General features: G+C 38.0%; 1 protein-coding gene across 3 annotated transcripts in view; it reads left to right on the plus strand.

Annotated features, from left to right (window-relative positions):
* Positions 1–12555, plus strand: part of Wb (wing blister) — a 197988-nt gene that overhangs the window by 81159 nt on the left and 104274 nt on the right. For all 3 annotated transcript variants that reach the window (XM_072005748.1, XM_072005749.1, XM_072005750.1), the window contains 6 exons: positions 990–1250; positions 1904–2151; positions 2632–2866; positions 3617–3843; positions 4299–4486; positions 5027–5308. In XM_072005748.1, the coding sequence (XP_071861849.1) occupies positions 990–1250; positions 1904–2151; positions 2632–2866; positions 3617–3843; positions 4299–4486; positions 5027–5308 (1441 nt within the window). The remainder of the gene's footprint in view (positions 1–989; positions 1251–1903; positions 2152–2631; positions 2867–3616; positions 3844–4298; positions 4487–5026; positions 5309–12555) is intronic.

A 12555-nucleotide genomic window follows, 5' to 3' on the forward strand; every position in this document is an offset into this window, starting at 1 on the left:
CGTCGTGGCATTCAACTCTTGTCTCAGAAAGATGAGCAAACGTTGCAGAAAACGAAGGAAGATATTCCGATTAACGTAACGCCTTTGTTTTTCCTGGAACAAATGCACGTTTAACGAAAAAGTGAAATTTCCCTCGAAACTAATTCACGTTCTTGATACTCGAAGAAATAGAAAGTTATATTTCCCAAGAGTTAAGAGATGGAAGAACGAATATGCGTATGAATACAGACAAGAATTAAGTGCAACGCGTAGTAATGAAATATACATTTAATTACACTACAAGGCGAAAGTAATTAAAATTGTGGGATCTCGAGTCAACTGCCTCGTTTGAACACTCGAGATTTAACAGAGATGCGACGCGCTCGGGTTTCACGATGAACCGGATAAATGGACAATAACTACATTTATCTACTCACGAGCCAACGACAAGTCCGCAATTACTTCGTCGCGCGACAACTCTTCTGCGTCGCGTGTATCCAGCGAAACGAGCAGAAACTTAATAGTACGTTGTTATCGTTTTAACGGGAAAGAGGAAAATTAAATCGAACGCAGTTTCATAAGGCAACAGCCGTGAATTATACTTAACTGCTTAACTTAACTTGAAGCAACTACTGATTAGTTAATTTTTCAATTACTTCACCTCATTATTTTCTAATCGTGATACCCTAAAGCGTATCGTTTCTTTTATTCAAATTCATGTTACTTCATGTTACTCGATTCACATTTCAAATTCTACATTCTGTGTAAGAATTTTCTTTTAAGATCGAAGATGTCGAATCGCGTCACACTTTGTTACGTTTTATTTAGATATTTTTTAAACAGTTTTTCGAATTTTCAAGTACCTGGAATCCTCAAATCTCTCGAACGTTAATTGTTCCAATTAGATTGAAGAGCATTTGACGGATCGCGTTTCAATTAATCCGATGACTATTTATACGTAGAAAAAAATTTCTCAGCAAAGATCGTGCATTCTCGTCGATTAATTTCAGATATCCTCGTTGGAGAATTGGTTAGTGACCGATGTAAATGCAACTCGTGCCATTGTTCCTATTTTGGACACGGATAATGGGTGGCTGACGATCGCAGCGTTCGACGTCGAATACGATAGTCCTTTCTGGTTAGCTCCGCGGATTTATTGCGGTAATCGACTATCGTCTTACGGCAGCAATCTTACTTACTCTGTCAGCTGGGTCGTTATGCGCGGTGACACCAGTGGAAGACCGACTACAGGGCCTAACGTTGTTCTAGTCGTAAGTATACCATCTTTCACGTATGAGTAATAGCGTGAGAAAATGTTCATTGAAATTTGTTTGAGGGAACAAATCGTTCTACGATCAAATTGAAATCGCGTAGTAAAAATAATTTCATCGGTCTTTTATTATGTAATAGGAGAACTCTTAAGGTTTACATGATTTTAAATTTATTCATTGTAGTGGATTGTTTATTTCGGTGAATATATTTATCATAAATTGGGTATATTTATGTGTAAAATAAAAAATTGCTTTTGTTGTGATGAAATATTTATTTATGTAAATATAATATTCATAAGCCAATGATCCTTGGAAGTGGATGCGATCCTAAATATGTAAATACATTAAAAAAGAAACATTCTTTGATATTCCACGATACATCGTAACAACGTATCGAATTTGTCTTGTTTTTTTTTTTTTTCTTGTTACCAAGTATTCTCAAAATTCTAAATTATTATTCGACATCAAGTACCGCGTCTCCTTGGTTACAAAATATTGCAGACCCTTCGAGATACGAGTGCCTAACAGACCACCCTGTGCATCTCTTCCTCTCACATCCGTTTTAAGTTGTTTGTTTGCCCCCAAAAGGTAGATTACGATGATTTTTTTTTTTTTTTTTTTTTAATTGATCTCCTCGTCTTGTTTCCTCGTAGGGTAATAATGGCATGCGAATAGCTTACGGCGAGGAACAATATAATGGCCAGGAAGCAGAGATCACCGTGCCTCTACGCGAAGACGGCTGGTATCATGTACGCGGTGAGATTCAAGATATTCCTACCAGGCTGAGAAGAACCGAATTTCGTGGAGACGCTGTTAACAGAATACAAATGATGAAGGTCCTCGCGGATTTAAAGTATCTCATGATAAGGGCGCAGTATCATTCCGAACAGATCGAAGGAAGGTACGTAAATCGATAATCCAAAGAAAATAAAATTGCTTATTACATACATAGTCCCTTTACTTCTTTTTTTTTTTTTCTTTCTTTTTATTCAGTTTTATAATTTCTACGATATTTTATTAAGCGAGAGCTTCACATCTTTAATTTTATTGGAAAAAGTAGTGTAGCATCTTATTGCTCAAACACTGTTTGAGGTTAGAAATAGTTGTTGGATTGTTTACTTTTGATTTATTGAAATATTTTATATAGCAATTCATGTTCTTTTAGGGATGTGTCTTAACTTATTTTATTATCATTTATTATTTATTATTTATTATTATTATATTGTTATTTATTATTATTTGGTTGTCTTAACTTATATTTAATTTAAAGTTCGCGCCATTCACGTTACACACGGACATTGTTATCACGAGAAAGAGGGAAATTTCTCAAATTCGATAATTACCACTGGTTTAAATTAAGTATTTTCCTCTTGCGTTTCAGTCTACAATCGGCGGTTGTGTCAATCGGAGATGTTTCATCCAGTGGCGAGAATAATAATTTGGTGGAGAAGTGCGAATGCCCCGAGGGATACACGGGCCTATCGTGCGAAAATTGTGCATGGGGCTACGTAAAATTGATCCAAAATGGGTCCGATCATCAGAATCATCACGTATGCGTGAAGTGCGACTGTAATGGACACGCGAGTACTTGTGACCTTGTTCTTGGGGAATGCACAGTGAGTATTTTTGTATCTACTTTGTAATTTTTAATTGTATTTAGTAAACCATATTTCGCAATATATAATGTATAATTTTCGAGCTGGAAATTATGAAAAAACCAATGCAAAGAGTACAGCTTGAAAATAAATTTTGTCTAAACAATCTAATAAAAGGCTAGTATAAAATATAGCGTTTATAAGGGAGATGAATTGTTTTTACACTAAGTATAAATACACGAGTTTATTCGTGTCCAGTCAACAATGTGTTAACATTAGAAAGACAATGTAGATATATTTTGACTTGTCGATACATTCAATTATTTATTAATATTACAAAAAAAAGTAAAATTACTATATTCCTAACCTAGTATTTGTGTGTATGCGATATTCATAGCATAGACATAAACCAAAATTCATTTGCATGGATTCCTACTTTACCTTCCTTAATACTATAACCATCTAATGGTAATGAAGAACGTGCGTGGTAAATTTATGAAAGATTTATCTCAAGAGAGAAGACATCGACTTTATCGACAGTTGATATCTAAAGCATTGATTAAATTTTAATATATACATATTTCGAATTTTCTATCACATTAATTTAAATTTGTTACATTCACTTAATCAACAAATTAAAAATATCACAACGTAACTAACAATAGACAAAAACAATTTTTTTGATTTTACAAGTAAATATAATGTTTCTTTTTTCTCTAGAAATCACTTAGGTACTTAGATACTTAAAACTTTTTTCATTTTGTCCGATAGACCTGTGAACATAACACAGTGGGTCCTAAATGCGATCGTTGTGCACCTGGTTTTTACGGCATCGCTCTAAAAGGCACATCGGATGATTGCAAAAGGTGTGCCTGCCCACTTTTAATCGAGACCAACAATTTTAGTCCAAATTGTCAACTGGATGACCCTACTGATATCGATAGTGGATATGTATGCACGCAATGTCCAAAGGGCTATACAGGCGATCACTGTGAGAGGTAAGTGCTCATAACTATGTAACAGGAGAACGATATAAAATCGAATAAAGCAAAGTTAATTAGCCCGGCTAATTTTTTAAAATTCAACTTTGAACATTGCACAGAATAACCAAACTTCTTATGTACTATACTATACATCATACTACATACTATACTCTATATTATACTGCACGCTATATCATATACTGTAATGTACCTAATTTATTTTCATTTGAAATACAAATCTGTCAAAAATATTGTTCATAAGCGAATTTAGCGAATTACAAGCAAATTGCTTAACTTGTCCAAAATATGTAGCCAACTGATTTAAATAATCCAACTTTACCCGATTTATTATTTAATTAATTTTTTAAGCATGACATTTGTTTTTCTAAAAATTTGACAAAATTCCGTCGATATTAATCAACGTGATACAATAACGATAGCTAAATCGAAATTCAACTTTGTTTGGAAAGCTGTGACGTAGGATTCTTCGGAAATCCTCTGGTACCTGGTGGCACATGCGAGCCGTGTTTTTGCGGCGGCGGCCCCTGCGATCAGGAAACAGGGCGTTGCTTGGAGTGTCGCGGTAACACGGAAGGCTGGAAATGCGACAAATGTAAACCAGCTCATTACGGAAATCCTTTGGAACAGAACTGCTTGCGTGAGTATCATCTGTTACTTCTGGTACGTTATTTCATCAACGTTAGCACGCGATATCTCGTGAATATCCAACCTCCTTACTTTGATCTCTAAATGTTCTCTAACGTTTTACATAAGTTCACAACGTCTACATTTTACATATTTTTAAGGAGAATCATTACTAAAGTTCAAGTTAACGTTATTGTAATTAATAAAAATTAACAATTCGATACGTTATTAAATCAAATTGTTAAATCAGTCGGTGGTGCCAATGCAAGTTAATGAGTTATTTACTAAGAAAAGAATTCATCGACTCTACCTTTTAACAAAATCATTTTCCCACTGCTCAATTCAATATTTTTATAAACATATAATTAACGATAATATAAAAAAAAGGTTGTGTCCATTTAATAAATAAATTTAATATTCCATTTATTATTAACTCATCTCGTAGTATCGTCTTTTGTTAGTTGATTAAAATTTTCCTCTACGAATCGCCGTTTCATACTCAGATTCTCTGCTCTTCACAAGGAATCTGAACACGAAAATCTCGCGTTTGCAGCCTGTAACTGCGATCCTCTGGGCACCAGTTCCATCGAATGCAACGAGAAGAGCGGTCAGTGTCCCTGCAAGCCTTTGTTCGAGGGTCGTGACTGCTCCTCTTGCATCGAAGGTTACGGGAACGTGACTGCAGGTTGCCGAGAATGTGACTGCGACGTGGGTGCCCTCGACGAGATCTGCGATCCTGTAACCGGCGAATGCAGGTGCGCCGAAGGCGTCCTTGGCTTCCGGTGTGACCACTGTGACATCGACCATTACGGATTGTCCACGGGAGGCTGCAAAGGTGCGTACCATCCTTCTTACCATTTGGCAAGAAAATGATTTTGCATGAACACTGCAATAAAAGTTTGTAAAAACTTGAAAATTCCGAAAAGATTTCTTAAATTTCTAAAAATCCCAAAATTTATCCGAACGTTCCGTTCGCATTTTTTTTTTTAAGTTACCCAACGTTTTTATTTGACTTTTTACTTGATCTCGTGACGGCTATCGCCAAAGGGTTGAAGTCACGAACGGAGGAACGTCTCTTTTATTATCTTAAGGAGGAGCATCCGAGGTAGAAAACGCGTAACGCACGTAGTACGCGCAACAGGTAGCGACAGAGGAACGAACGAGGAGCGTAAAGGTTGCTGGAGGTAGGAAGCGCCGTAGCTTGGCTGTCGAGGAACGCGAGCAAGAGTGATGCATAACGCCCGATCTTGTTTCAACTAAGCCGCGGATGTTTATCTCGGAGCTCCCTTAAGTATGGGCCACTTATCCAGCACGGGCAACGGTCATGAGTCGAGAATGTTACTTGAGATTTACAAGAGTCGAACCACCCTTGGCCGTATAGCGCTCCTGACGTATAATCTGTTTAGCTTAGTTTTAATTTACGACCGCGATTCTCGTCTCCAGCACCGTTTCGCCTTGCATGCTTTTCACCAGTTACTGTTTCGTGCTTGAAATTCTTGGCAAGAGGTGAAGGGACGCGGTTTGCAAAGTTCTCAATGAATTTCCTTTCCATTCGACCAACGAGATTTTTTTTTGGTCGATTTGCGTAATAATAACGCGTCCGAAATGATCGTAAATGAAGCGATTAACAATTTATAGGGAACATCGTCGATGATCATCGCGATCGCATTGACGAAACTTGATCGAAATACGAAAACGTATTAGCGATGAAAACGTATATCGTACAGAAACGAGTTCTTTCGGAGAATAAAATTTCTGCTTTGCACAAAAATGGAAAAGTGTTCGTTTCTATGCCTAATACGTAAAAGTTACAAGATATTTATTCATTCGAACAACTTCGATGAAGACGTGGAAGACCGGCTTGATAGATCAAGCAGCCTAAAAAATCCCATAAATCGTAATCATGCGATGCGAGGTCGAATGCTCATGTAAATGCGCTTAAGGCTTCTCTTTGCTCGTCATCGCCGATCTAACCGTGGATCGTGATAGTTGCGTAATCCACGGCCACTCGTGTTCAGAGATCCCGTTACTCGAATGATCGATCGATCCACCCATCGCAAGCACGAGATCAATGTAGTCACTGTGCCATTTATGTAGCTTTTTCCGCTACACTTTTGCCGCATCTTTCGACAAATCACTACGAATAGTCGAGAAATGTTTTGGACGGTTCTATGAAGTAGACGAAGAATTCAGAACGAAGGAAAATTAGATGCATGTTATATTTTATATCGTATTAACGGTTGGGAAATTTATTAAATTATTATCTATTGTTGACTATTGTTGTTAACTTCCTTGGCAGAATATAATTAAAATTTCTTTAAGATAAATCAGAAAAATAAGGGTCTTTTAATAAGAGCGATTTATCGACTGTTCAGTTCCTTTTTGGCGTAGTGGAAAATTATTTATGAAGATACATTGAGAAAGTACGTGGCGTAATAGAGTTGTTAAATCATTGGACGTCTTGCTAATAGCAGCTAGTGCTTCTACGCCTGGATAGTCGTACGAGTAAATACTTCTGTAATTACTTATTCGTAGGAATCGTTTATTTTACTACAGCTTCGTAAGGAATCTTTTAATTTCTCAGTACAAATGTTCTGGTATTGCACTCTCAGTTTAATTCGCATTCGCGTCACATTTACGCTCGTAGACTTCGACCTGTGTAAAACAACGACGAAACATTTTAACAACCAATTACGTGTATATAAGTGTGATGACACATGAGTTATAGGACGAAGCAAAGCGAGAGCGACTCATGTTATTGTTGTGCCTCGAATCACGGATACTGCTTCGATTATTTCTAGCAAAAAACAATGTCACCGTTGAGGGCAACTGTCCAAATTCCAAAACGAATTTGAATCTTCCGACTCCCCTCGACCGGTATAAATAAGCGGACACGATCGCGAGCGAGATCATTATCGAACGATTATTAAGTTAATTTAGCGACCGAGTTACGAGTAATACGAGTAAGCATTTGCTAGGCGATTAGTACGATTCAAAAGCTTTAGCGAATCTTCGTAGTGTACCTACAAGCGATTTACTTCAACGGAATGAAAGGTCGTCTATCGACGTTGTACTTTATTTTAAAGAATTGGTTTAAAATATATTGGACGGCTGCAACAGCAAACAACCTGATAATTTCTGCGACCCAAAACACCACACCTCATCCGCCACATAAGATTCAAATTACTGTTAGAAGAGAGCACAAAAAAATAAAAAGAAAAATAGATTCTATCGGCTTAATTTTTCTAAGCTGATTTTTCCTAGCTGATAATGTAGTTATCACTAAACTGCGTCATTGATGCTAAAAGTCTTTGTTAACATCTCACAAACATTTTCGACTCAGAATAATACAAGTTTCATACAACAGCATAGTTTGTAATGGCGTTGAACATGTCGAATTTTGTGCCTGAAAACTACGATTTGCGGGCAGCATTGATTTTCTGTTACCATTTGAAGAAAACTGTTGCGGAATCGCATCGAATGCTTGTCGAAGCTTACGGTGAGCATGCTCTTAGTAAATCACAGTGCTTTGAGTGGTTTAAAAAATTCAAAAGTGGCAATTTTGACGCGAGGAACGAAGAACGTGGAAGACCACCGAAAAGGTTTCAAGACGAAGAATTGCAAGCATTGTTGGATGAGGATGACACTCAAACGCAAAAACAACTCGCTGAACAATTAAACGTGACACGAGAAGCCGTCGCCCAACGTTTGAAAGTCATGGGAAAGATCCACAATATGGGAAGATGGGTTTCACACGATTTGAATGAAAGACAGCAGGAAAACCGAAAAACCATTTGCGAAATGCTGCTCGCCAGATACGAAAGAAAGTCATTTCTCCACCGAATTGTGACTGGCGATGAAAAGTGGATATATTTTGAGAATCTTAAGTGTGAAAGATCATTGGTAGCTCCAGACGAATCACCGACATCGATTATAAGACCAAATCGTTATGGACAGAAGACAATGCTCTGTGTTTGGTGGGATCAGAAGGGTATCATCTATTATGAGCTGTTAAAACCTGGCGAAACCGTTAATACTGAGCGCTACCGACAACAAATGATCGATTTGAATCAAGCTTTGCGTGAAAAACGACCAAAATGTAAAAAAAGGCAACACAAAGTAATTTTGCTTCATTATAATGCAACATCACATAAACCGGTCAAGGAAACGATTGAAGCGTTCAGTTGGGAAATACTTTCGCACGCGGCTTACTCACCAGACTTGGCTCCGTCCGATTACTATTTATTTGCATCGATGGAACACGAACTTTCTGACCAGTACTTCACTTCTTACGAAAATGTACGAAAATGGCTCGATGACTGGTTTGCCTCAAAAGAGCGACGGTTTTTCTGGCATGGCATCCAGCAATTGCCAGACAGGTGGGAAAGATGTATAGCTAGAGATGGGCAATACTTCGAATAAAATATTTTTAATCATTTTCATACAATAAACCTGTATTTTCTATACAACAATTCCGGTTTCATATTTACATACCTGGTATCTACTATAATGTATGATTTATTTTTGATAAATTATTTCCGGCTCGCAATTGCCTCGATAAATAATTTCAAGAATTATTCCTCGATGATCCATAAAGGTGTTCGCAGCCCCTGAACGTTCTCCCCGGTGGCTTTTCACCGTAGCCTGGAACCCACGCAAAAGAAAAGGAATTTATTGTTTCGTGTTCTCGCAACTTATCCATGGCAAGAAAGTGCGAAATCGAATCCTTATTTACGATTAGTCGAAACAGCGGCCAGGACACCGTATCTCACAACCGCGTCGAGATACGGGGACAGATATCGTAAGATACGGCGCGCCATACACGAGACACGAGCCTCTGGCTTGCTTTAGCTCATTCCATTCGAGCCGCCACTTGCCTGAGATGTTAATTAGCTTTCTGCGACTACGACGATACGCAACTTTCTTCTTTCTCGCGTTGAAACGATTCCCATCTCATGTTACTGCCGTACACACGAATACCGTAAAGCATGTAAATAATTCTATGAATCAGACACGGATTTTGGGCAGACTTACAGCTTCAAATTTTGTCAACCAGACATACAAGATACTGTCGCGTGGTTAACGTATAATGGTAAATTCATTTCTTTTTTTTTTTTTTTTTTTTTGTAACTAATTTTTCTATAACTCTAACAAACGATTCTTCGTTAATTTTTATCGTCTGTTCTTGATCGTTATCTTAACGAATACAAAAGTCCGATCGAACAAACCTTTTACCGCCAATCTAGGTCAATTATCGCGTTTCATAGGAAAGCAGCAGGTGTTCCAATGATCTATAGACGAGAATGTACGTAAAACTGAAGACTCTAACGTGTATATACACTATGTGGAAGTATACACGGTACTACGTAGTAGTTAGAATTATAGCCTGGCGAAATCGTTTCTTAAAGGTTCATAACTGAAGCATCAGATTTTCACTCGGCTATATTCTACACCAATTACCCTCTCACATATGTAATTTTATTCTGTTATCGGAAAACTGATTTTATCCTCGAATTTCATCTGTTCGTCTTTGATCCCTTACTCTGTCGTTAATGAATTTTCGAGATGAAACCGGTGGCTCATTTGCCTAGAAAAAAAGAGAACGTTTCTTATCCTCGTGGAGCTGCATAAATGCACCCGGAACTCGTTAGCGGCTGCACGTTTCCCAGATCCGCTAATCAGGCAGAATTATGCTAAGGTTAATCGCCGTTCGCCGGTAGATAGATCAGACGCGTACGGTTAGCAGAGGCAAAGATCGGTCTCAGCGTAAATCAATCCGCGTATCTCGGACGTAGCCTCTCTTTAAAACGTCTTTAGTCAGGCTTACGCGGCAATTAAACGTGGGTAGAGGTGTTTAGGTCGCGGTGCGATAACCGAGCCGCTTAATAATCTCTGTACGTCGTCCTGTATGCAAATCAAACGTCAATCATGCTTCCATCGAAGCACGAAAATGTCGTAAACACTGCTTATAAGCATCTAGATATTTTGATCGATTTGTACTTTATTAGCAATGATGCGTGAAATCCACTAAGATATAAGAAATTAAATTAATGCACATTAGCAAACTGTGGATTTCTGCGTATTTATGGGGAATTTGAAGGTGCAGGAATTTACGTAATACTGCACATGATATGGACAAATATATAAATTATTTACGATAAAATATTTGCTACGCAATAAATATTTCTGGGCAAATCTAAGTCTCCTTAAAACACTCGTTGGAATTTATACTTTAATTTATTTTTCATTTATATTTATATCTTTGACCTACATATATATATTAACTAGCATATGTATATATATGTATATGTTAATTGTTACCTCATATACCAAGAATTTTACTATTATTTTCCTTTTAAATAAATAAATAAATACAACACAACACTTCGAGGGCGAAACAAATCTCTATCTCACAAAAGCAAAAATTAGTATGAACACATCCGTGTTGTATATCGCTTATTGAAGTTGCTTTCGTCGTTACTCTGCATCAAACCTTCGCTATATCTTCTATGTAACATCGTACCTGTTCGCGGTATACTATCGTTCCAAAAATAGCAAATGTGTCTACCCGTGTTATAAACTTCAACCATCATAAACAATGCGTGAAACAAACAAGACCTGGTTCGTTATTTTTGAACACATTGTACACGCCTGTGCCAGTGGAGACAAGCAGGCCAAAACGCTAAACAGCGAGCCAACGACTGATAGCCGCGCACAGCAGGGACAACACGCCACGAAAACGTAGCTGAACCACCGTTTCACGTTCACGGAAATGATGAAAACTGCCGCTGCTTGCATTGTGCTCTCTGGTATACACAGAAGTTTATACGCTGCCTGAAGCGTAGATTCGATCGTGCCTACCGTAATGTTTCGTGCATGCGAGCGGTGGTCAGCAGATAGCAGAGGATCATTTCCACAAAGCACCGGGGCCTGGGGCTTGTTCCAAGTCCAAGCTATGATCCAGAGACTCCGGTGAACTTTACAAGTGGACGCGAGTTCGCATTTCACGACGCGATACACGGCAATAACGGAATGGCGAACCTTCGAGTATTCGTGTCGTTCTCGCAATCGTTCGCCATTGGCGTTTCGAGAGTCATGGAACGTGTCCGCGAATGAATTTTTCTCGGATCGAATCGATATCGCGAGAATGTAGCGTTTACGTGGGGTAACTTTTTGAGATGAGAAATTATGTTCATCGTGGAAGTGCGATGTAATCGTAAAGTTAAACGATCGCCATTGAAAGAGTTTTATTAGAAACGGATGTTTGGGACAGCGATGATATACGAGCTATCGATGCTTCGTTTCAATGTCATTATTCATTTATCCGTGTGCTTAAAGAACTTCTAGTTACCTGGGATGCTTCAGAGGGGAAATTCAGATTCTCTACAGCGAGATTTGTCTCGTTAATTCGCTATATTTGATAAAGAAACGCTTTCTTGTCATGCGAGTACTCGCGAATGTATCTTTTTAGGGAAGTCGTTTGTTTCGAAATATCGTGATTTCTCACTTTCATCTGGAAATTAGATCGATAGGAAGCGTGAAATGCGTGAATAAGTCAGGGTATAGAAAATAGAGATGCATAGATACGTTCGAAGCCACGAACTTCTACAAATGTGGTCGCAAACTCAGGTCCAAGAAGAAATAACAAAATACCTCAATTCCATCGAAGCAAATAAAAATTCGTAAAACTGACAGTGAGTCGATTTGGAGAAAAAATTCGAAAGAATTTCGATTTCCTCGTAGTAAGATTTAACCAGTTAGTATCATATTATACTCGTGATGAAGAAATGGCAATATTTCCTGTTACGACGAGTATACTCGTCATGCGTAGAAAGTAGCTACAATGTGCTGTTCAAATTGCAGTAAATTTCAGTAATAAAATTAAAAAATAGAACAGTCATTTCATTACGAATTAATTCTATATTATAGCAGCCACGCATATTCTGCGTTTAACGAGTATACTCGTCATCGCTTACGTTTTGCGACGCATTTTACGTACACACTGTGCAAAGAGATCGCAACAGCTAACTGATTAAATCGTTCGAATTCCTTCGGGTAACTCATAATCAAACCAAATCACTG

This window comes from Bombus fervidus, chromosome 6 (assembly GCF_041682495.2).
Source record: "Bombus fervidus isolate BK054 chromosome 6, iyBomFerv1, whole genome shotgun sequence".
NCBI lineage: Eukaryota > Metazoa > Arthropoda > Insecta > Hymenoptera > Apidae > Bombus > Bombus fervidus.